The sequence below is a fragment of the Pseudopipra pipra genome, chromosome 9 (genome assembly GCF_036250125.1).
Source record: "Pseudopipra pipra isolate bDixPip1 chromosome 9, bDixPip1.hap1, whole genome shotgun sequence".
Lineage (NCBI taxonomy): Eukaryota > Metazoa > Chordata > Aves > Passeriformes > Pipridae > Pseudopipra > Pseudopipra pipra.
Window position 1 is genome coordinate 1,654,181 of NC_087557.1, and position 24,543 is coordinate 1,678,723.

General features: G+C 43.3%; 2 protein-coding genes across 7 annotated transcripts in view; one reads left to right on the plus strand and one right to left on the minus strand.

Annotated features, from left to right (window-relative positions):
* Positions 1–1,018: 1,018 nt before the first annotated feature.
* Positions 1,019–19,370, minus strand: ODR4 (odr-4 GPCR localization factor homolog). 4 transcript variants are annotated; one of them, XM_064664066.1, is made up of 14 exons: positions 19,077–19,370; positions 17,809–17,942; positions 17,574–17,702; positions 17,113–17,208; positions 16,043–16,149; positions 15,306–15,342; positions 15,032–15,172; positions 14,352–14,447; positions 13,784–13,849; positions 12,324–12,452; positions 11,772–11,862; positions 10,227–10,412; positions 5,127–5,219; positions 1,019–4,117 (listed from the first exon to the last, which is right to left on the minus strand). In XM_064664066.1, the coding sequence occupies exons 2-14, from the start codon at positions 17,905–17,907 to the stop codon at positions 4,050–4,052; spliced, it is 1,338 nt and encodes a 445-aa protein (XP_064520136.1). In that variant the 5' UTR covers positions 17,908–17,942; positions 19,077–19,370; the 3' UTR covers positions 1,019–4,049. The 4 variants fall into 4 exon arrangements, with proteins under 4 accessions (XP_064520136.1, XP_064520134.1, XP_064520135.1 ...); XM_064664064.1 differs by having other exon boundaries at positions 18,979–19,112; XM_064664065.1 differs by having other exon boundaries at positions 18,975–19,112.
* Positions 19,371–19,422: 52 nt separating this feature from the next.
* Positions 19,423–24,543, plus strand: part of TPR (translocated promoter region, nuclear basket protein) — a 33,810-nt gene continuing 28,689 nt past the window's right edge. For all 3 annotated transcript variants that reach the window (XM_064664044.1, XM_064664045.1, XM_064664046.1), the window contains exons 1-6: positions 19,423–19,588; positions 21,494–21,598; positions 22,027–22,100; positions 23,035–23,131; positions 23,464–23,567; positions 24,195–24,359. In XM_064664044.1, coding sequence (XP_064520114.1) covers positions 19,438–19,588; positions 21,494–21,598; positions 22,027–22,100; positions 23,035–23,131; positions 23,464–23,567; positions 24,195–24,359 — 696 coding nt within the window. In that variant the 5' untranslated portion in view covers positions 19,423–19,437. The remainder of the gene's footprint in view (positions 19,589–21,493; positions 21,599–22,026; positions 22,101–23,034; positions 23,132–23,463; positions 23,568–24,194; positions 24,360–24,543) is intronic.

Genomic DNA, 24,543 nt, shown 5'->3' on the forward strand with positions numbered 1-24,543 from the left:
TTGCTGATAACATTTGGGATTATCAGAAAGTTAAAGATTATTTCTCTTTTTTTGTTGCATTTTCAGAAACTATGAAAATGCCGCTGATTTTCTACTTTTAATATTGTTTTTGCAATGGATGGATGTCTTAACAGAGCTCTAGAAACCTCACCTCATGTACACTAAGCTAACAAATGAAGTTCCTTTATCAGCTCTTGTACAATCTTTTTTATAATCTGTAAAACAGTTCATGATTTTATTCCACCAAGAATTCCAACAACATGTTCTCAAAATGTTATGATTTCCGTGCTGTAAATTGCTGAGTGAGAGAGTGTCATAAGTCTTTCTGAGGGAACTCCAGGTGGAATAAAGCTTTTCCCTTGGAGCAGTGCTCAGAATATTTGCAGATCCACCATTTGCAGATCCACCCAGCATAATGGAAATCCAGTGATCTTATAAAAGATTATGTAGAAAATAATGAATTATCTCTGTCCATCACAAAAATAACCAGTTACCTGGGTAGCAGGTCAATATTTCACTTGTATTTTTTTATGACATGTCTTAAAGAAGATTAGTGAAAAATTTCTGTCCTTTGCACACCAGAAAATCTCCATGTAAGTGGTGGGAACTTAAAGTTCTTGAGAACTTTCCCTCTTTATCCAACTTGGTTCAAAAGCCATTAGGCTGCACATCAGCAGCCTTGTAACATAAACTTCATTTCTCTGAAAACTAGGCTGAAAGCAAAAAAACCACCAATCCCACCACAGAAACTGGACCCATAGCTACTGTAAGAAATAAGCTGACACTCCAGTTTAAGAGAAGGATTAAGCATGCTTAAGCAGGATTTCCTTCAACCTGTAATTTCAAACAAAAAACAAAGAGAGAGAGCAAACACATGTGGCACCAGGCCTCAACAGCAGCTCATGACTAATGAAGTTGCAAATAAAGCTCTGATCACAGCAGTTATCCAGGTTTCTGCAGGGAAAAAAAAAAAAAAAAAAAAAAAAAAAACTTAAAAAAAAAAACCAAAAAGCAAGACTTGACTCAAACATTTATTACTGTACAAAGGCTTTTTGAGTAACAAACAGTAAATGCTTCAAAAAGCACATGGGGGCACTTCCCTGCTGCCCTGGGCTATGGTTCCTCTTCCTTCAGACTCAAAGGCACAGAGACCCTGAGTGTCCCCAAATATTCATCTTATCACTGGTGTCACTGCTGATCAAACCCAGACAAAACCTCTGGTAGATCCAAGTGTCAGCTGGGGGAGTTATTCCTCTTCCCAGCATCCAGCACAGGGAGGCTGTGCTTTGGATGCAGTGGGTGGTGAGCAACTGCCTTGGGCATCCCTTGTCTCTCTGGGGTTGTATTCTTTTTGTTATGTCCCTTCTCATTACTATGATTATGTTTTACTTTATTTCAATTATTAAACTGTTCTCATGGCAACCCAAAAGTTGTCCCTCTGTCCCAACCCTCCTCCCCCTGCCCCAAGGAGGGGAGTGAGCCCCATGTGGTCCTTTAGTTGCCAGCTGGGGTCAAATCCCCCCAGCCTGTCTGTTCCCACCACATCAAATGCTGCCCTCAGATGTGAGGGACCATAAACCTCATTGACCCAGACCACTGAGGCTTTTCAAAACTACATTTGAAAGCCACATAGCCCAGAAAATAAGGGCTTCTGTAAAATTATTTTGTAACATCAATTTTAGAACTATGCTTAGAAGAGCCAGACTTTCAGCTGTTGAAGTCCAAACCATTCCTCTGGACTCTTACATATTAAAATTAAAACAGATTTCCAGTGCTGCACACGAGTTAACAAAGCTCAGTTTTCACAGACTAAAAGCTTCACAGGATTGCATAGGAAAAGGATAAACTTGTATGAAACCTGAGCTAGAGTTATGCAGTAACCCAAGAGACTTTTAAAAGGTTCCTTTTCTCTTACACACACTCTTTTCATTTCTCCTAAGCCCTCATTTTCTTATGTTCTCAATGGCCAACAAAAAAGGATGAGACCATGAAATCCCCTCTTGGTTAGTCCTGTAATTCTCAGACAAGTAAGAACTTGCTTTCTTCCACATGCCCTGTTTCCTCATGGCAGGATGACTGGAAGGCTCAATCTGTAGGTACAAGTCAAATTACTCATTTTTACTTTGACAGGGTTAAATTAATTTCTTATTGCACATATTCTTATTCTGGTATGAAAGCAGAAATCCCATCAAAAGCAATTTCTTTGCTTTCTTCCAGGTTCAAATTGGAAAACCAGACTTCCACAGCTCCTTGATACCCGGTTAGTTATAAGCTAGGGGGTTAATTTGACCATCTGTAGTAAGACCATAGAGAAAAGGATCATTCACTAAACACTGAGTGAGCTTGCAGGGGGGAAGAAAAACAGAGTTCTCTGCTAGGGGTCCCATGGAATTATACATCCCAACAAGCTTTATGTTTTACACAAGTACTAAAGGAGAAGAACCACAGGATGAGTGTTCCATGACCATTTTCTTCTCTGGTGTCAGACACTGAGCATCTCAGATGCTGTACTTCACTTCTGTGGCTGAGTTGTGTGCAACAGGCAACTACAGAAGAACTATTTTATATTTTACCTCCAAAGTGTTGTATTCTACCTCCTCATCCCACCCCTCCCCCCCCAAAAAAGAGACAAAAGACAAACTCTTTGCTTTTCATTATGCCCCTGCTCCTCCTTCTAACAGAGACTTTAGCAGAGCAATTTTTAAGCCAACCCTGCTTTGAAGCAGGTTACAAAATTAACCCCATTTTCTGGATAACCCTCAGCCTCCCCTGGAGGAACTGCTGTGCATGATGCCATCTTGCTTTTGATTCCACCCACTGGCACAGAATAAAATGCACCTATAAAGCCCACAGAGCTGAACCCAGTGCCCCCATTACAACATCCACCTTCCTCCAGCAGGCCCTGCTTGAGCAACACTGAGCACGAAAGGTCAACACTGTGTTTCAAAGGACACTCACAACACTAAAAGCAGCTCTTTTTCCCAAACATGTAAAAACAGAATACACAGATGAGGCAACACCAGTTAAGACACCTTTCTCACAGCTGCCTTTAATAAAGGTATCCCAGTACATCCTTGATTACGCTTTAGAGCCAAAGTGTTTATTTTTTCTTTGTGTTCCAGTGCCTTTAAACAAGAAAAGGTATTTGCAGTGGTATTAAAATGCCTTAAAATCTGGAACTCTCTTCTGTTGTAGCTCAGGTCCAAGTAAACATCACATTTCATTTACAAATTATCTTTATTAACCTTCCTAGAATTCTTCCCTCCTTCACCTCTCCTCATGGCAAGTAAACCTGTTATAGCCCAGTGTACCCTGGAAAATATCCTATAATGGAAAGATTTCTGTTTATAGTCTAAAAATCCTGATTAGCAATAATTTTGACAACTTGCATGGGCTGCCTACATGTAGCTGTTGCTGAAATAGTTAATATTCCAAGAGAACAATGATTGAATAAGAGATGGACAGAGAAATTTATTGATTTCTGAGTTCTCCAGATCTTGAACTAAGGTATTTACAGGCTGCCTTGGTCTAGTCTTGAAAATTCTAGAAACTATTTGTATATCTTTTATGCTAGTTAACCAGTATTACCTAAAAGTAAATCTAATTTTTTCCCCAATTAATTTTAATGAGATTTCTCTTAGCAAATTAAAGCAGGAATTGTCATACCAGGTAACTACACTAGTCTTATCAGTAGCCTAAGAAACACCAGGAGCAGCATTTTGCACTGAAGGAGCCAGCAGGAAGAAAATGAAGGTTCCATATTTCTTTTTAAGGGCTCCTTCTAGAAAATAATATTATCATTCATTTATATGGAGCGACAGGGTTGGTTTCTTGTAAACTTGATTCACTTTCTACTTGATTCTGTACCTGCATAATTCTACTTGATACATGAAGTGCATGCTGGAACAAGGTAACTGAGCCTACCATTACACTGATATTGCACATCTACCTGGGGATATTTAGGCAACAATGAATTACCAATCCATTAAATCCAGCTGTTTCCAGCTTGGAAATGGCCAACGTTTCCATGGAGCTCCAGGGGCTGCAGCTCAGTCACTGAAGTAGTTGAAAGAGAAGATGGATGCAAGGATTGCAACAGCAGCTGCCACCACCACACCTGGAATAACAGAGAAACACAGCAGTGAGGGGCCAAGGGCAGCATGGGCAGGGCAGGGGCAGGTGGATGTGCCCGAGGAGAAACCAAAGAGTCACCCCAAAAACTGCTTTTATCAGGAAAAGGTTCTTCCCCCAGAGGGTGGTTGGCACTGCCCAGGCTCCCCAGGGCAGTGGGCACAGCCCCAAGGCTGCCAGAGCTCCAGGAGGGTTTGGACAACGCTCTGAGGGACAGGGTGGGATTGTTGGGGTGTCTGTGCAGGGCCAGGAGTTGGACTGGACGGTCCTGTGGGGCCCTTCCCACTCAGGACATTCTGTGAGCCACCTAACACCATTAAGCCTCAATGTAAAGCCACAGTGTTGGATAAATAAATTATAAAAGCTCCACATGACACTTCCAATCAGAGTAGGACCCTCCCAGAGATCCAGCTGGCTGCACACTTCTGTAGTACCTTGGCCATAAAATAATGCACTGACTCCATTCTAGGAATCAAACTGGGAAAAAATAACTGAAAGTTTAAGAAACAAAAGGTATTAATTTTTTTCTTTTCTGTGCAGCACTACATGTACTCTGTAGGTCTCTGTAGCACAACAGTCATTTCCCTGTTGACTAACTTGCTCATTACTGATGCAGCTGAGAAGACACACAAGAAAACCCCAAAACACCTGAGTAATGATTTAAGGAAAGATATTTATATATCTACATCAAACACACATTTAATCTTCCAGTTACCATGTTCTACTTCTAAGAATAAATAGAAAGCAGAAGTTACTGCTTTGTTGACTAAAGTGTAACTGTATTTTAACACTGGAAGACTTTCAGCCAAGAGAACTGTACTGAGTGCAGACATATATGGGGGCTGGACAAGGGAGTATGGTGGAGAAGTTGCATTGAAAAGGAGGGTTCTGTGGCTGAATTACTGAGGCTGAAAATTGGGATGCTGTGGGAGCAAACACAAAGGGCCCACTGTGAGTTTGGCATTGCCACAGCAAAAATCTGGGAAGCAACATACCCATATTTTGTTGAACCTTCAACAGCAACGTTGCTTTTGTCAGCTGTGCCTGTTGTGTGTCCTCCAGGTTGTCAGGAACTGGACAAATATCAACTGCATGGAAATCAAGGGAAGAAGTAAATACCAGGGGGAAAACTATCAGTTGTGTTTTACAATGAACTAATGCAAAAGGCCCAACAACTTCACATCAACTACATTTATGGTACAAAAAGCAGTTTACTGAAGCAGTACATTAGCAACAACACAGTGCTAAATTGTTCTATATGGGTGTGAGAGTAAAACTAAAGAGACAAAGTACATTTGGGGAGGAGTTCCTCTTCTGAAACTCATCTTCCACACCCTGCTTCCATGGTAACATACCCAACCATATTTGCATAGCATGGGGAGAATTTGACTGCTCTGAGGGGGAACCACCAAAATTTACCATTAACCACTTTCCAGGATCAGAGTTTCCTTTCAGAGCCATCTGCCCTGAGCTCAGGCCATGTGCCAACCCACTGCCACAAGGATGAGCCCAGCATCACCTCCCTACCCAACAGCCATCAATGCATTTCTTCAAACCACAGAAACTTCTTGTTGAAGATCCCATAAAAACACCCTTTCTGAGCAGGCATAGAGGCCTCATTCTTCTTTGGAGTGATTACTAAATCCTTAGTCTGCTCAGCCAGGATGTGAGAGAGCTTGAATCTATTTCCAGACAGATGGGATTCAAACCTGTATCTATTTCCTTCCCCAAGATTTCCCTCACCACTTGGCTATCCCCAGCTTGCTAGAGACAGGGAGGAGAGAAAGAAGGGCAATAATCTCCAGTCCTCCCCCTGAACTGTTTGTGCCACCCAGAGCCAGCATGGAATCCCAGCTCAGTGCTAAGGTTACTCGATGGTGGTGGGCCAAAGGCCTTCAGTTTGCATTCCCATTCCCAGGAGGGTTTGCTAAGGCATCACCTGTCAAAAGTTTGGATTACAGTTCAGTAGCTATGACTGCAGACAACTTCTGGACAAGCAACCAGCCAGAGAAAGTGTTTGTGCTGTTGCAGTGAGAGCTGAGGGTCTCTGGGAAGAACAGAACAGGCACACTGAGATAAGAGAATGAGCCTAAGGGATTGTCCAGAAGACAAAGAAATCCCCCCAGCAGTACTAGATACCAAGTTTGAGGAGTCCATGGAACACTGATCTAAATAAAAACAGAGCTCCTGTTTCCCAGGAGGGGAAACCACCCAGTGGGGTTGTCCATCAGCAATAAATTACAGGTTACATACTTGAGTAATAAGACACATCCTTTGTATGATTCATATGCAAATGATTAACAAAATACTTTCTCTATCATTAGCTGTAGTGGAAATGTATAACCTAGATGTGATCAGAAAGGTTGTTTCTGTCATCTCAGATGACTCATGAGGACAATTGTCTTCAAAATCTTCTCAAGTTAACCTAGACAAGACCTGTTACAGCGAAGCAAACTAGACTTTTAGGATCTGCTTTAGCCATTTTTATCCCTAAACCCACTGAATTTGTATAGGATGTGCTGCAGCAGAGCAATTAATAACTGTCTGATATGAAACTTCATAAGATATTGAGATATACAGATATCCAGACACATACATGTCCATATATTAAGCAAAACATAGGTTGGAGATCTCTGTGTAAGCTGCACGTACATGTAAAATCAAAACATCAACACAACAGTTCAGTGCATTTCAAAACATTTCAAAGTGTGCTGTTTTGAAGAGAAATTATCAAATATCACTGAATCCCACTGGTCCTTAATGAGGTTTCATCAATGAGTGGTTTCATCATTATTTTTTCTGTGCCAAGGACTGTCTAAAATACGAGCAGAAATGTTCAGCTAGAGGAATTATTAACTGTTGCAATACAGCTTTTTAGTAAGTATCTTAACTAGCACAGTGTGAGCACCGCATTCTGTCCAGTTCTGAATTCCCTAAAACATACCACTTTGGGATAAACTAAGTATTTCTGGGGTCACCCAGATCCAGTAGGTTCCTTTCTGCTTTGGGTGTGATGAGCAGGTAGGATGGTCTGTGCCCTCTAACTTCATGTTTCTTCGTGCCTTCCTAAGAACTGCTGGGCTTTTCTGAAGGCACCTTTGGAAGCTGCACATCAAGGCAGCTGCACATTCCTCAGAGGGGAAAATACACCCAAAAAAAAAAGGGAAAAAGAAAAAGAACCAGCCTTGAGCTATTTAGTTCCCAAAGGCATTTCTGGAAGGACACGCACGTGTAGCAGCTGTAGCACAATTCATACGAAGTTTTAATAGCAGGTGTTTTCCAGCAGCAATTCTATGAATCCTCAATTCTTCATTAAGTCTTCAGTTCCCTAACGAAGGTGGGGAGGTGATTACCACTGCTGAAGGCTTATTCCTGTCCATCCCCACCCGCTGCACCGAGCAGGGGCAGGGATTTAGTAAAGCCAATCAGAAATGCAGAGCTTTCAGCTGCCTGTTTTAAAGCACTAAATACCTTGAAACTACAGTGTTAGAGCTATTTATGTCTCTCATTTATAAATAGCTTGGGTTTTACTCTCTATTTTCCACATAACAATTTTAAAGCACGACCCAGTAGTGTCCTCACTGGAGAGATGTCCAAGGAATCAAGGGAATAACACCGGAGGAAACAGCAGCAGAGGCCAAGCTCAGTAAGCACATAAAAGTGACCTTCTCAAAATTTCCTATGTTTTGACTAAAAGCTGTTTAAAAAGTAAATCTTTTGCCTATACTGGTAGATCCTTTTCTTCTCAAGAGCATATTTTAAAGAGCAAAAATAAAATTATTTCGAAAGCCTGCTCTTGAATTTTAGACAGTTCTTTATATCAGCAAACTTTCCCCAGACCCTCACCACAGAGAGCACTGCCAGTTAATTCAAGGTTGGTGCCTCAGACCACAGGAATTGTGATTCAAATAGAAAGGCTGGTGACAAACCAACAACTGAATATTGGCTATTATTAGTAGAGAACCACCATACGATGCCCAAATCAGAACTGGAAAAGCCTCCACACAAGGGAAACCCCCAACTGCTGTTATGCCACAAAAACCTGGTCACAGTAATACTTGGACACTTCATACCAAGGCAACCACACAAAAATCAAATTGCTTAACAAAATGTCTTCTCTTAGAATGCAGAACACTTTTCTTATGCAGTTAATAGGTCTCATTTCTAAAATGACCCTTCTGGTGGAATAGAAGTGTATAAATACACTATGATTTTAATAAACCACAAGTTAATGATGCCACATCAGTAATTATCAGAATGAACAGATCCCATTCTATGGACAATCTTTATGCTGTTCTCCAGGACAAGGCCAGGTTTTCCTAAAATCCTGTTTGTATGGTTTTCCTTCTTCTCTCCTATGCACTTACTTTAATTTGTGGGTTGGGTTTTTTCCCCCCCTAAAGAAAATAAGCACTTACTTTAATTTAGTAATTAAATTAATTTTAAATTTGTCTTTTTTTTTAAGTTAAAGAACATAAATCCCCCCCCAGACTCTACACCCAGCAAGCTACAGGAGCACCCAAGCTCATTTTGTGGCCATCCTTTCACACACACAATGTTGGCAGCAACCTTTGGGAGGCACTGCTGTCAGTGCAAAGGGGTTTTCTTCTCACCTCCAGATCACACAATAAAGCTCAACTGAATCATCTCCTCTCTCCCTCCCACGCCTACAGCCACTGCTACAATACTAATTTGCTTCCCTAAGTTCCACTGATTCCCTAAAGCTCGGGAGTAATTAGCTGTAAGAGTATTAAAGTTACTCTAATAATGCCAGAGAGATTTTTATTGGCTTTCCTGTTTTCCTTGAGGTCCCTGAGCTGTGGACACCTCTTGCTTCTCCATATAATGAGTCAGTTCACAGCTGACAGGTTTAGTTAAAGCCCTGGGGAGGAACTGATTCATTTAGAAAGATAAAAAGAATTTAGGGTGAGCTCTGACATTAAGAAACTCAAAAACCCCTCCAAGTACACAAGTGGGTCAAGGAGAATATCAATACTCACAGCTCACCCTGCACAGCAAGTCATGGCTGCACTTCCCAGTTTTTGTCCTAAATACCAACAAAAAAGTATTCTGAGCCCTTATATGAGAATTGATGCCATTCTTTTTAAATTTAAATTATAAAACTGTAACCTGCAGTTCGTATTCGTGCTGATGGAAGAGAAAAAAGGGAGAAAAATCTCTTCCATGAGATCACAGGATGCATTTCAACATCAGGTTTCACTTCTACATTAAAATCAACATCACACGGGGGAAAAAAAAAAAAGCCAACAGGGAATGATATAAACCAGAAATATTCAGAAAAAGGAAGTCAGTGACTAGATTATAGCAAAGTATCTGTTAAAGGGAATATAACAATCTCATAATCAGAACATAAACTTGTAAGACATTCAGCAGAAAATGAAAAGCCCTCTCAATTTTCTTTTCGTTTTGGGTGAATCACGTATCTTCAGGTTTGGGTACTGCATTTGTTATAAAACACTCAGAACAAAGAAACTTTTTTTAAAAAAAAGTCAGATTTAGCATGAAAATTTCCTGAAGGACACAGAGTATTTGTATTTTTTGCAATAGATTTTTAAAGCATTTTTTAATTCTGTAGGGAAGAAATAGTAGATTTGACTAAATCATTCAGCTTCTTCTTCTAACTTATTTTAAGCAGTATCAGAACTATCCAGCTCTAAAAAAACTGGACTACTGAAAGAGTAAATATATATATTAATATAAAGAAAATAAAGCTTTACAGGTTTTTCTTACAGTTTATTTGTCAATATAGGATCATCCCTAACTCATGTGCAGAGTAACCTTGTTGGACCATCTCTTTATGCACCTCCTGCAGTTCATGGGCTGCAGCCCTGAGTGCACAGACAATGCAGTGAAAAGGGAAAAAATACTTGAGAAACAAAAGTCTGTTACAAGAAACACAGAAACTGCAAGAAAGTTACTATTTGCCACAAATTTGTTATTAGATATAAACCCTTAGAGCTCTTATGAAGCAAGCTGAATTTGGGCATATCCACATCTGGATAAAACTGGCCTATGCCATCAGTCAAGGTTTTCCTAAGAAATGATCCAGCCTGTCCTGGTTGTCAGCCCCTCACCTGTGCTGATCCCCTCTGCTATGTGGATTTCTTCAGCTTGCACAGCCTGATCCAACAGCTCCACAAACCGCTCCTGGATTTCTCCAGCGGCCTCGTCGCCGAACTTGTAGTCGCTGAGCATCACACTGGACCCAGGCACGGGGACAAAGAGTCTCTGAGGCAGGACATGGTATTCCCTCTCAAAACCTACAAGGAAAGGGGGAAAAATACCATGCCAGTTATGATAAGATTCCTCCTTGATCCCTGGCCATAAAATAAAACTATTGCAAAAGAACTGCTCAAGGCCTCCATGTAAAAATCCTGATTTCAGGCATGGCTTGTTTAGCTGTTGCTGTTTTGTGGAAGTTTTGGCTGCTGTGATATTGATTTATTATTAGTTATATAACTTACATTATTAGTCTCTCCAGAAGTATCCAACAGAGCTCTAAAACAGACCATAAAATTTCAAGTAGAGCTTTTCTCCTGTTTGGAATGACCAGCAGAACTCTGGGAGAGCCTGCAGGTAAGGATTTCAATACAGGATTGCAGACACAAAGTTCGGGTGCCACCTAAAGAGCAAACTCAGAACTACATGCAAAGGAAAAGGCTTTCCTTCACCTAAGATACTCAAACTGCTATTTCAATTCACTAATTTTTTATTTAAACACAACAACGAGGTAACTTGACACCACTGCCCTTTAAACTTAAAGAAGTTTAAAGAGTCCCCAGCAGGAGTGCAGAGATCTGGTCCCAGCACACTCCTCCTCAGGTTTCAATATAATCATGATAGGCAGTTTTATTTCCATTTGCACCACACTTAGGTCCCTGCATGATGCTCTGTTCAAGACAAGTTAATGCAACCCAGCAATTAGTTATGGTGCTGAAATAAGATCCACTCCTATAAAAGACACAAATCTGTAAAATAGTATTTGGTGCAGAGCAATAAGTTCAGGGGGCAGAGACAACACAAATGATATATTTGTATAGTTAAAAAAAAGAAATCAGGATACTTCTTTATACCATAATTATCATATACAATGCCAATTTAATTTAACAGAGATGAAGTCCTGAATTTCAGGGCTCCTGTCCAGTAACACTTGTAACACAGGTGACAGAAAAACATGCAAAGCCATGCCCAGCTGTTTCTTTTAATCCTACCAAGTTTTAACATCCTGCAATATTATATGGGAATGCCATACAGTGATTTCAAAAATAAAAATCTAAAATGTGCAAGTTGCAGTTGGAACTTCGGGGACAGGAATTTCAACTGTGGAAGTTTCAAAAATCACAATATTTCCAATCAGTGAGAAAGAAGGTGAAACTGTCTTTTGTGGTCACAAGACCTGAATACAAACATGGGGTGAGAGCTGTGATGCCAAAGGACACATCTGAACTTGATACAGGTTCTCCAGATTTAGGTAAAAGTCAAGGCTGCCAAGCAGAAATTGTGCCTTTTGCTTTTTATTCTGCTCTAACCACACTGGATCTTCACTATACCAGCAGAATTTTCCACAACAACCAAAATTCACTGCAAATATAAGTTGCTGGGGGTTTTATTTTTCTTACTTTTTTTCTGAGGTCCTTCATTTAAAATCAGATCTTCAAACAGTATTTCACACCTATCACTCAATGTGTTTATTATGTCCCTTTTCAAAGCCTGCAAGGACAGAGTGAAATCATCAGTAATATAAATATAATTATCAGTAATACAAAAGCCATTTGCAAATTTTGACTAGTAAGAAATAACCCCAGTCCCTCATAGGCTTAAACCCATGGTGAAAGAATAGTTTTTCCCAGAAAATCAGAACTAATGTGAATTTTCAAAGCTCAATAAAGAGAAGCTAACATCAAAAGAATTAATATCCAGAAAGAAAGCAACAAAACAAAAATGAAAAGTTGAGGAAAGGTTTAGGAATTTTAGGATAAGATCTGTCAACTTCTAGACAATTAGCACTAAAACCAAACAAAAATAATCACAAGGCATTGACACAATAACGTGCAAGGGGACGAACATTTTGACCCCTTTGCTATCAACTATTCTGGCAAAGAAAAACCAGCATGGCAAATTCCACGTATTTCAGAGAAGTGTTTGTGCTGAACTAACCCCCTTTTCAGTACCTGAATGGCTTCTTTAACCCTTGGCTTGTTGTTATGGATGTAGGCTCTGCATTTCACAGCCCCCCTGAGGTTTATGGAACCACTGCACACCTGCACTGTGGCTGTCGATCTGTGACTGGAACCCTGGCACTGAAAAGCAAACATTTCAGCTTTATCTGCTCACCAAGGCACCTGCACCACCAGCAACACAGAACAGCACTAGGAAATTAATAGCACACCTTCAGATGTTCACGTACAACCCGTTTCCCTTTATAATTTATAACTCTAATTTTACTTTATCTTTTAGTTTGTTTAGGTAAGACTCCAAGTCTCTTTTGTGTTATGGAAAATGTATTTATTTTCCCAGATGTTTCAAGGATTTGTGCGTACAAGCCTTCTAAAACTTTCCAGTATTGTAATCCATAAAACTTTTTAAGCCTTTCTTTTTTCAGCAATGAGGTTTTAATGTTTACTGTGTAGTCAGTGTAACCCAGGGTGCCCTGGGAGTCACCCCATCAGTCAGTACTAAATTATGCACGTGGCCACATTTAGAACTGCATCGAACTGTTGCCCAGCAATGCTCCCCCTAATTACCACAACAGTGTGTGCCTGCAGGCAGCACTCTGGGCCAACACCTGGAAACACAGGGATGCACAACTCCCACACCCACTGCACCAACTACTCCTGCCCAAATCAAGTTCTCCGTTCCCTGAGGCAATTAACCTGAGCACAATACACAGGAACAACAGAGAAACAACACAAGAAGCTGAGATACTCAACAAACCTCTAAAATGGCATCTTACAAATTTCTAGAAGTTTTTCTGAACAAAACTGAAGAGAATCCAGGAACTACCTGATGAAACAGGATGGCCTGTGCTGTGCAAAGATGCCTACAAAGTAATGCCTGGACACATTTGGGCTTCAGGACCCAGGCTGGGGCACCAAATTCAGGGCTCATCACGATCTCTGGCACAGAGGAAACCCCTGACACAGACCCAGGAGCTCCACACGATGATCCAGCTCACAGGATCTGTGCCCTAACCCAGAGCTGGTGACAGCTTCTGACAAAAGCATCCAAATGAATGTCCCAGGTGGCCAAGGCAAGTTGAAATGTGGGGCAACTGTGAACTTCAGATGCAAAGTCACCCTGAAATCAATGTACACAGGTACATACAGGTATCCTACTACCAAATGAATTAGTTTGAAGGACTTCTTTTTCCATAACCTGTTTTCCAGTCTTTCCAAGTTATGCAACTCACTGACAACGTGGTTTTCACACCACGAGAATTTCTAAAGGCATGAAATATGCAGGTCTGTCAGCAAACAGCAGGATCATATCAAACACTATCCTCAGGAGCAAAAACAGTCTTATGAATAAGTAAGCTGGATTTCTGGACAATAATTCAGAATGTTTTTTTAGTTTTTATTCTATTTTATAATCTAACAGCAAGGTTATGCTTTGCAAACCACTAAACGCTTACCAGCTGTGTCAGCACCTTGACATCAGAGAACTGAGTGCTGGACTGAGTATTTCCTCTTGACTTTTTCTGAGGGGAAAAAAAATTCTTTGTGTCATGAAACTGGAAAGAACGCCACTGAATCAAGTCTCCTCACTATGGCATAAAATGTGCCCTAGTTTATAGCCTTCAAGAGAGAAAAATGCCACATAGAAACCAGCCATGAGAATATAATCACAAAACTAAAAGGAGAGATGGATGCATCAGCCAACCAAGGTGCTTCCACTCTTCGATAAACATTCAGACAGATGCAGGTCTTTGAAACCTCATCACCTACATTCACACCTGACTCATGTTCTTTAATAGCAACATTTTAGTCAGACTTCACATATAGTTATTGTGTGCAAGTTGCCAGAGGAAGAACATGGAACCTGCAGCAAAGAACACAAGCAGTCCTGAGTATCAGTGACCTGGAACAGGTCAATTAGATCAACAAATACTGTATGGAAGGTGTCTCAGTCAATGCTTCATCACACTGGAGGTTCCAAAAACACACCTATTAGAGCTCAATTCCTTGTTGTTTGGGACTCACCTGCCCTTCCAGTAGCTCTGTATCATCATCTTTAACTTGCCCATTGATGAGGAAAACACTGTCTTCTATCTGCCTCGACCACCGGTTTAACCCGTTCTTTGAAGTAAGTGAAAACACAAAAATCTCATCAGAAAGAGGAAAGAGAATTTCACTAAAGGGTTGGGCAGCATCACACTGAATATTACAGAAATACATGTTTCAACAGTTACTCCAAGGGAGTTTTAAAGTCTGTGAAAAAACAGTCTCTATGTTTTTTCCCCAAAGGTAACTCTTAGACCCACCATGTTCAGAACACAGCCATTAAGAAACAAGAATTACAAAACACTGAAGGGCCACCCCAGGGATCTGAGGTTTTTAGGAAGGGTTGCAGGCTACTGAAAGTCAATTCATACTAAAAGCACCCCATGCCCTCCTCTAATTGGGTGTAACCTTTCACTAGGTGAGGCAGCAGAGACGTTATTTGGACTGCGCATGACAATTGTTAAGTAATTTTGAGCCACGGAAACTTCTGACTGAGCACAGCAGAAGAATTACATTTACAAGAGGAATAACTGCTAAATATTCTCCCCCGATTAGTACTACTTCTCTATGGCACTATTCAAATCTTTTCTCTCATTTCATTTTCAACAGAGTAATTACTGTAGTAATTGGTGCAGTAACTGCTGCAGGCAGCTAGTTACCTTGGTATTCTTCTCCAGGTCATGGTTTGGGGAAGTAGCAAGAAGTGGAATGTGAATATTAACATTTACTGTGCAGCCCAAAGCCAGCCAGGAGGCAGACAGAGAACTCTGGTATTTCCAATCTGCTGGTTTAGCTGAACTCTGAGAGCAGAGAAAACAAAAAAAGCCATAAAGCATCTACACAAAGCACTGTATAACTCAGAGGCCAATGTATTTTTGGAATATTACTTGCCATGCACTAAAAGCTGCCCATGGCACAGGAGGATGAGCTCACCTTTGGATCTTGCACGTCGTAGGTTCTGCAAACTACTCTTTGCTACTTAAAGAAAAAGATTCAGTGAAAAGCAAAAGAAGTAAGAGCAACTCACAATTAACTTTGTCCTTTACTAAACTTCCCTGTGGAGCTAAGTGATGCCCTCAAGGAAGTTCTCACCTTTCATGAGTGTAAAAAAGCGGAAAAACATTTGCCTGTAACTCCAACTACCACAGTGATGCTGCCCCAGCTCTTACAAGTAAATTAAGATCAAAATGTACTGCCAGGGAGAACCACCAGGGCACCAATTCGTAATCTGTCCTTGTCTCTCTCGCCTCTCTAAGATCCTCCTTTCTCTCCTTGCACTATCTCATCACCAACAGACCCTGTACTTTTCTGCAGCACTACTACTGATCCCAATGCCTGCTGCTTCCCTAATTCCATGGAAGTACCATTGGTAACAGCAAGATCAAGGTGCTAAACACTATTTTAGATGTTTTCTTCAACTTATGCTAATCAAGACTGACTGGGGAAGGCATAATGTGATGCCACCACACAGACAACCCTAACAGTAAGAAATTATGGGAATTTTGCAAGGATAAAAGGGTCGACAGCCTTACCAGAAAACTTCACAATTTCAATCTGATCTCTGTCTGTCTGAACTCAGATAACTCACCCCTCCCAGTTTCTCACTAATCAGTAATGACACAGGTCAGGGGTAGCAGCCTCATCCAGTAAACCTTGCTCATAAAGGATACTTCTTTGTAGCAGAGCAGATTTGAAGAGCTGCTCTGTCTGAGACCTCCTCCTCAGCAGGTTTCCAGAGCCTTCTTTTAGTCAGGGACTTTTCCACTGAGAAGATTAGCTGAAGACCAAAAAATATTAGGGACTTTTCCACAAAAATACACGCTATAATTTCTGGAACATAGTCTTGTACAAAAGTTTGAAGTCCCAGTGATATCAAAATTATGTATCAGCAGGAAACACAGCTTATATGTCACCAAAATGTCATGTTAAAGGAACGTTCCACAAGGATTCATAGGCAACCTCTCCCAAAGTGAAAGTGGCTTGTGAAATCTTAATTCAGCTTCCTTATACACCAAACAAAGTAACACACATTCACATATCCAACCTGTATGGTTTTCTGCTTACAGGAAAATTACAGCTTTCTGCCTATCCATCAAGGATCAAGAAAGGCAGCTGTGCAAAATAATTACCGATTAAGAGAAACCAAACGACTAATTTAAATTCAGCAGCCACTGATCAACTGGACACACCTTTTTTTAGCCAGCTCCTCGTTTCAGTAAGCACAACTGAGGTGCCAGTGCACTGAACTGCCAGAATTGAGTCCTGAACCTCAGGCTACCAAACCTGCTCATGGGTAAATCACTCAGCATGCTTATCTCACCAAAATGATAAAATGAACATACATCTTCAGAATGGACACTAAATGTAACACTATACACCCCATATTGTAACAAAAATGTATTTCGAGTCTATCAGACAGTTTTAAATTTAACCCCATACACCCAAGGCAAATACACTAATTCTAGACAAGATATTTCTTTTAAATGAGTAAGAATTATAAATTTTTCACTACTGTAAACATCTCTAATCTGAGCAATTCATTCAGATATGGAAACCTAACATCACTAACACCTGTGTCACAAGGATTTAGTTTAATATAAACCTTGAAGATGCTTTTCCTATATTTTTATTTTCTGACTTAAAACAACAAAATATACTCGAGTATATACTCAAGCCAGTGATGGGGAATTCCTCAGCCAGGCAGAGATGCTGCTGCCTGCCCAGCAGGAGTTCTGCTCACCTTGCGCAGAGCGTTCTGCCCGTCCTTTGCCAGCTCTGGGCTCGCAATCAGAAACACACCAAGAACCAGCAACCCCCCAGGGAGCATCCTGGACACCTGCAACGTGAACAGGAACGTTTATTGGCAGGACTCAGGGATCTAGAAAACTTGCAACTCAGCAAAAAGGAGACAAGCAGGCAGAAACAGGTGAGGCTGGCGTTCACTCATAGGATCCTTTGCAGTGTAGGAACACACCCCACAAATGTTCTCCCTTCAGTGCTCTCAAGGCTCCTTTCATCAAAAAATCTGAAACCAATACAGGTATTTCTGGTTTAAAATATCTGTGCCCAGCGTGGTGAGGGAGGTTCTTTCACTTGGAGAAAAAGGCTGGAGAGGACACAAGTGATGAGATACTCTGTGACCATCTCATTTCCCTTTTGTTCCACCCACCCTTTTGTTGTCCCAGAGGGTGAGTTCCTCACCTGGCTGGCGTGTGTGGTTATCCACTCCTCATCCAGGGATGCCAGTTTTGGAGGGATGTTCTGCTCTGTGTGCTGGTCCTTGGGAGGGGTGCGGACAGCCCGGATGACGTAGTCCCGTTGTGGGGAGCACTGTCCACAACATCCACGTGAGCAAACACACCGTGAGCGACACCAAGAACAGGGGTTTCCCAGTTCCCAGGAGAGACTGGAGCAGAACCAGCCACGCCACACTCACCTGCCCTATCAGCAGCCCAGTGACATAAGGCTTCACCGCCGCGCTGAGCTCAGACAGGTACTGCCCGATCCCCTCCTCCACAAAGTAGGTCCTACCCATGGCTCTGGGCTAAGCTCGAGGGTTGTGGTTCCAACCTACAAAACAAATAGTGCATAAAGTCAGAGAAGGTGGATGTACTGCAACAGAAAAACAGCCTCACACAAAGAACCTCTAGAATTGCTCAGGTTGGAAAAGCCCCCTGAGATGATCCAGTCCAACCATCCCCCAGCACTGCCAAGGCCACCACTGACCCGTGTCCGCAAGTGCCACAGCTACATGGCTTTTAAATCCCTGCAGGGATGGGGACTCCACCACTGCCCCGGGCAGCTGTGTCAGGGCTGGACAACTCTTTCAGTGAAGAAATTTTCCCAATATCCAACCTGACCCTCCCCTGGCACAGCTGGAGCCGTTCCCTCTCCTCCTGTCCCTTGTTCCCTGGCAGCAGAGCCCGACCCCCCCCGGCTCCCCCCTCCTGTCAGGGGGTTGCAGAGCCAGAAGGTCCCCCCTGAGCCTCCTTTTCTCCAGGCTGAGCCCCCCTCCCTCAGCTGCTCCTGCTGCTCCAGCCCCTTCCCAGCTCCCTTCCCTTCCCTACACACGCTCCAGCCCCTCAATGTCTCTTTTGCCATTAGGGGCCCAGACCCGACCACAGGATTTGAGGAGTGGAACAACTCCAAACAACCCTTTTGAGCTGCATTTTGTCTCATCAGAGGCCAGAACGTAAAGGATGCACTTTTCCATTCACACGGGGACTTGCTAAATTCCACACTTGTACTTAAACGTGCCACGCATCATTTCCATTCCAATTCCCAAGGCATCCCAAGCACAGCATCTGTGGACATTCCACACAGCCACCTTTGCAGCTCCCACCGTGAGCCCAGGAAAGGGAACTGCCCCAAACCCCCCTCCTTCCATGCAGGGCTGCTCTGAAAACTCCTTCACGCACCAAGGGCTCTCACAAAGAATCACCACGAGACAGCTGCAGCCCAGAGCACTGGGTGAGGAAGCAAAGGGCCTCCTGAGCCTCCACCTGGGAGGCTCTCACACACCTCACCGCAGCCCCCACAGCCTGGGCCGCGGGTCCCCACACCCGGCTCAGCACCTCAGGGCTCAGCCTCCGTGCTCAGCACCCACTGCATTCCCGGGCTCCCCAGCCCCCCGCGCTCAGCCCCGCCGGATCCTGGAGCTCAGCACTGTCAGATGCCAGAGACCAGCCCCTTGTTCAGCCTCACCGAGCTCGCCGTTTCGGCCCAGCCGAGCCCTGATGTGTCCCTCCCACGTCACCGCCGGGGCGGCGCGGGCCGATGACGCGCTGCACTGCGGGGCGCGGGCCGATGACGCGCTGCAATGCGGAGCGCGGGAAAAGGGCCCGGCGGGGGGGCGGGCACGGCCCCGCCATGGCGGGAGCGGCGGGGCGGCCCCGGCCCCGCAGCATCTCCCGGGAGCACCGGGAGCCCCGGGGGCACCGACGGCCTCCCGCCCGCCGCGGACACGAGTCCCGGGGCTCTCCCGTGCCGCTGGCGCCGCCCCCGCGCCGGCGGCGGCGGAAGCGGAAGCGCTGGAGGGCGGGCGCGGTGAGGCGGGGCCGCGGCCATGGCGGCCGTGCTGCAGCAGCTCCTGGAGCGCGCCGAGCTCGCCAAGCTGCCCCGCGCCGTGCAGGGCAAGCTGGAGCGCTTCCTGGGCGACCAGCAGGGCGAGATCGAGGGGCTGCGCGCCCGCCACGAGCGCTTCAAGGTGGACAGCGGTGAGTGCGGGCCGGGGGCGCGGCGGGCCCGTGGGCCTGGCTGAGGGGAGGGAGCGCGGCGGGGAGGGGGGGGCGGCTTCCAGGGGGTACTTTGGGGACTGTGAGGCTGAGAAGGGGCTGGGAAGGACACTGCAGTGGGACCTGGTCGTGTTTGGTCTCTCTCGTTGGCTCCTGGAGTCTCTTTCTTTTTTCTTTTTTTTTTTCTCTTACCAAGAATGTTCAGGGTTAAAACTATTTGGAGCGGGTTTAAAGAACATTGAGGGACTGGAGCGTGTGCAGGGAAGGGAAGGGAGCTGGGAAGGGAAGGGGCTGGAGCAGCAGGAGCGGCTGAGGGAGCTGGGGGGGCTCAGCCTGGAGCAAAGGAGGCTCAGGGGGGACCTTCTGGCTCTGCAACCCCCTGACAGGAGGGGGGAGCCAGGGGGGGTCGGGCTCTGCTGCCAGGGAACAAGGGACAGGAGGAGAGGGAACAGCCTCCAGCTGTGCCAGGGGAGGGTCAGGTTGGATATTGGGAAAATTTCTTCACTGAAAGAGTTGTCCAGCCCTGGCACAGCTACCCAGGGCAGTGGTGGAGTCCCCGTCCCTGGAGGTGTCCAAAAAACGTGTGGCTGTGGCACTTGGGGACACAGGTTACAGGTGGCCTTGGTAGTGCTGGGGGATGGTTGGACTCTGACCTTTCAGGTCTCTTCCAGCCCAGATGATTCTGTGCTTCAGCCTGCTCTGATCCTTGTCGTGGAGGAGAAATAGTTTTGTTTTCCCACCTGCCAAGCAGCCTCAGGTTTATAGCTTTGTGGTACATACCATGTTGAAAGCCATTCTGTGAAATGGTCCCGAGAGAATCAATGTTTTTATGTTGATTTGGAGGTTACTTGGTCACAGAACAATAGTACCAGGAGAGAACAGGAGAGAAGAGTGTAATGTTGGGAATGAGTTCATTTATTGGGAATGTGACATGCTTCTGATGTGAAACTTTACTTCCACCTTTCTTTCAGCCTCTTTCACGACAGAAGTCTTGCTAAATGAATTATTCAAGTGCGGTGTGAATTAAGGGAGCCCACCAATTTTAGCAGGGTGCTCTTCCAAGTCCATTCTTCTCATGTGTGGCAGGAGGGGCAACATTATTTGAAGCTGAGAGGTGTGAGAGGAAGCAGGAGATAGAGAAACATCTCTCAGGACTTCCTTAGGAGTCTCCCCAAGAGACATTCTCCCCAAGAGTTCTGCTTCTACTGAGTATTTTACGGTGAAGCTCCATGACACAGTTACTGTTTCAGATAAAAGAAATTCAAGCCTAATCATTCTTTTCAGTACTCAGGGAATAGAGCACAGGAATTCATTTTAGGAAGTGTTCATTACAACTTTTCCCAGTCAAACCCCTTGATATCTGGGATTATGTGGGGTTTATTGTACATGCAGATAAATACTTCAGAGGTAAAAGAAGTTGTAAGCTGATGAAAGCACATTGCATAACTGTGCTGCTACAACATCTGTGGCTACATCAGAAATGTTAAAGAACTATTCAGATTCATTAGGCTGTTATTTGATGGATCATTTCATAGAATCACAGAACAGTTTGGGTTCGAAGGGACCTTAAAGCTCATCTTGTTTCAACCCCCTGCCATGGCTGGAACCTCCCACTAGACCAGGTTGAAACATATCACAATTTCTGGAAACTTTTCATGCTAGCAAAATATTTTAAACAATGTTAATTCAATGTGGAAGTGCAGCTTTTTGCTTTTAAAAATGCTTTTTTTTTCTTTGAATTCCACTACAGTCTTAGTATTTTTAGATATTTTCTTTATAAATGCCTTTCTTTGGTAGAAATGTCTGTTAATAAGGATTCTTGGTAAAGGTGAGAAAGAAAAGGAAGTGTTTGTGAAATGCAACTGAGCTGACTTTGTTACCCTGCAGAACAACAGTACTTTGAAGTGGAAAAGCGACTGGCTCAGAGTCAGGAGAGGCTTGTGAATGAGACCCAGGAATGTCAAACTCTGCGGGAGGAGCTCAAAAAGCTTCGTAAGTGAACTGTGCATTCCTGAAGAATGGACAGAATATCCATCCTTTAGCCCAGTTTCTGCTAGAATTCCTTAGGAGTTGAAAATCCATCAGCAGCTGCACTTGTGTTCCTGCTCGTAAAGAGGTGTTTTGGTTTTGTGGTCAGGTCGGCCTTTTTAATGAAATTTTTTGTCCTAATGGAAAAAAACCCACCTTGCTTTGTGATTTTTGTAGTAGTGAATTAATGTGCATAATAAGTGGTTTACTCTAAAGATTGCCTTAGTCTGCCACACCACCACCCTGTCCATTCAGAGGGAAGTCTGGAATTGTTTGGGGTTTTTTTTTTATTAAAGATTTTAAAGGGAATTTTTGACTCGGTTCCATTTGAAGAATGAATGTTGTCATATTCCAGTGGAGATCCCTCACTACTGTTTGTTCTCACCCAACAGATGAGCAGCTGAAGTCACTCAGTGAGAAGAACAAGGAGCTCGAGGCTGCCCAGGACCGGAATGCGACCGTTCAGGTACTGGGGGAACGTGGCCATGACCTCAAATCCTGGGATTCACCTGGATTCTCTGTGCAGCACAGAGTGCAACCAGTTCCCAACTGGGCTGGGCCAGTATGTCCCTATTTACATGTGCACAGGAAAAGCATGTGGGCTTACATCAGTAAAAGCTGGTGTTTTAGCAAACTGAGTGACAGGTGAGCAGCTCCTTTTGTTTCAGTTGGGGTGGATTGTTCCATTCTGGCTGAAACCTGTTGGGAAGTGACTTTAGCCAAACCCTGAAAATTCAGACAAAGGTATAAACAAGAATTCTGTTTTTCCCCATTCTTTCCCACTCTCAGGCACAGTTTTCCTTTTATGCTCAGTGTTATGCTCTCAGTGTTATGTCTGGGGTTGCAGGATGGGTCATTGAGCTGACTGATCCAGCAGACCAGTAATTTTGGAGCAGGAAGCAAACCCAAGATTATTAGATTGATTTTTCCACAATAACAGGACTGACCTGATTGTTTCCCCAGGGGGGCTTACCTAGGCCTGACTGAGGTGCTTTGTAGTGGCATCTTGAAGGCACAGGCACTGCTGTTGTCTATAAATAATCCAAGATCATTGACTTTGATTTGATTTTTATTTTGATTTTTTTTTTTTTTACACAGATTCATTTCTTGCTTACTCTGTTACCTCTTTTATTGAACCAACTAAAACTGTTTCAACAAAGTCTTGAGTATCAAATCTGTCTTTCAAAGAATACTAAAATTAAATGCAGTTTTGAACAGTTCCTATTGTTAGACTGATTCAGCTCCCCACTCTGTAAGCCTCTTATCCCAGTTTCCAGTTGTCTAGAGTGACTTACTGAGGTTTAGCTTGCTGCTGTGTGATCCTGAGTGTGAGTGGTGACTATAAACTGTTGCAGAGAGCTGGTCACGTTTCTTTATTGATTTTTTTCCATTTTTTTCAGAGCCAGTTAAGTAGAGAGAAGGAAGAACTGGAAGCTGAGAAGAGAGACTTGGTTCGAACAAGCGAAAGGCGATCCCAGGAGGTTGAACATTTAAATGGTACAGCCAAGTCATAAAATACTGAATAAAAAGACATGCTTGAGCAATTGAATTAAGTGGAGTAGCCAGGCAGCACCAAGTAATGGATTAGCAGGAATCAGTATTTAGAGGAAAGGAGAGAAGGCAGGAAATAACACACTAATTGCAGAAAACCAGCAGTTTGGTGCTTGTTTTTGTAGATTTAAAACCATACCTTACACGGTATCTTACTGCCCAACATACAATTACATACATTACGTCTTGCCTGTTCTCATTCTTTACAATTTAGTTATGTGAGTAATCAAAGCTGTTACACAATTAAGGTGTTTTTAACACTGATTTCCCTCCTCCAGAGGATGTAAAACGCTTAAATGAAAAGCTTGCAGAAGCAAACACAGAAAAGGCCAAACTTCAGTTGAAGTTGGATGAGCTTCAGACATCAGATGTTTCCATGAAGGTGAGCAGGACTCGGTGTGCACAGTGTGTGTGTTCTGAGTTGTTTGGGTGTGATGTAATCATCTGGGCATGATTCCCTCTGAAAGTAGGGCAAGGGAGCTCCTGTTATTTATAGCAGATTGCTTTATTATGAAGTTGGTGGCTGTGAGTGGAAGTGAGGTGTGTATTCACAGAAGACAAGGGGTATCAAGTTGGGCAAGCATGTCCAAGCCTCAGTGGTGGTAGTGGTGGCCTCTCCTACCCACTGGGAAGGACTCCAGGTTCAGGAGGGCAGGTAGAGAGGAGAAAAATAATTGGTTGTGAACCTGCACCCTTTCTCTGTGGGCAGAATAAACTCCATAAAGAGAGGGGGAAGGGAGAAAAAAGGAGGAAAACTTAAATACGCTAAATAATTTCCTTTAGCTAGGTATTAATCTAGTTAATCCAGCTAACATAAACTTTGAGGAAACTAACTGAAGTAGCAAGAATTTCTTGGTAACTTATTACCAATGTAATAAAGACCACTGCCTGTCATTTGGTTTTATTTACCAAAGTACAGTACATTTTTGCTGCTTCTGCTCCGATCAGAGTAGTTTAATTTGTTTTCTGGGGAACCAGCACAATTTCACTGTGCAATTTGCCTTCTTAGTACCGTGAGAAAAGGTTGGAGCAAGAAAAAGAGCTGCTGCAGAATCAAAACACGTGGCTGAATACTGAGCTGAAAGCCAAAACAGATGAACTTCTGCATACTGCCAGGGAGAAAGGCAATGAAATCTTGGAGCTCAAATGCAGTCTGGAGAACAAAAAAGAGGAGGTAATGTAACTACTGAATGCTTTTGTCATTTATACCACCTGGTTGTCATTTTGTCAATTATACCACCTAACTAACTGTATTAAACAAAGCCAAGTACTTTAATAACTGTATTAGAGTTACCATTTATGTTCTTCCTGCGAGTTCTGGGGTTTTTTTTAAAGTAAAAAGCAATGAGATGGGTATT

Bases quoted from the DNA above. Each gene is read 5' to 3' on its own strand.
- ODR4 (XM_064664066.1), bottom strand. From the start codon at position 17,907: ATGGGTAGGACCTACTTTGTGGAGGAGGGGATCGGGCAGTACCTGTCT. The intron at 15,343-16,042 runs GTATCCTTTATG...TAAGTAGCAAAG, and splicing joins ATCTGCTCTGCTACAAAGAA to AGTAGTTTGCAGAACCTACG. The intron at 10,413-11,771 runs GTAAGAAAAATA...CTTTCCTTGTAG, and splicing joins TGAAGGACCTCAGAAAAAAA to GTTTTGAGAGGGAATACCAT.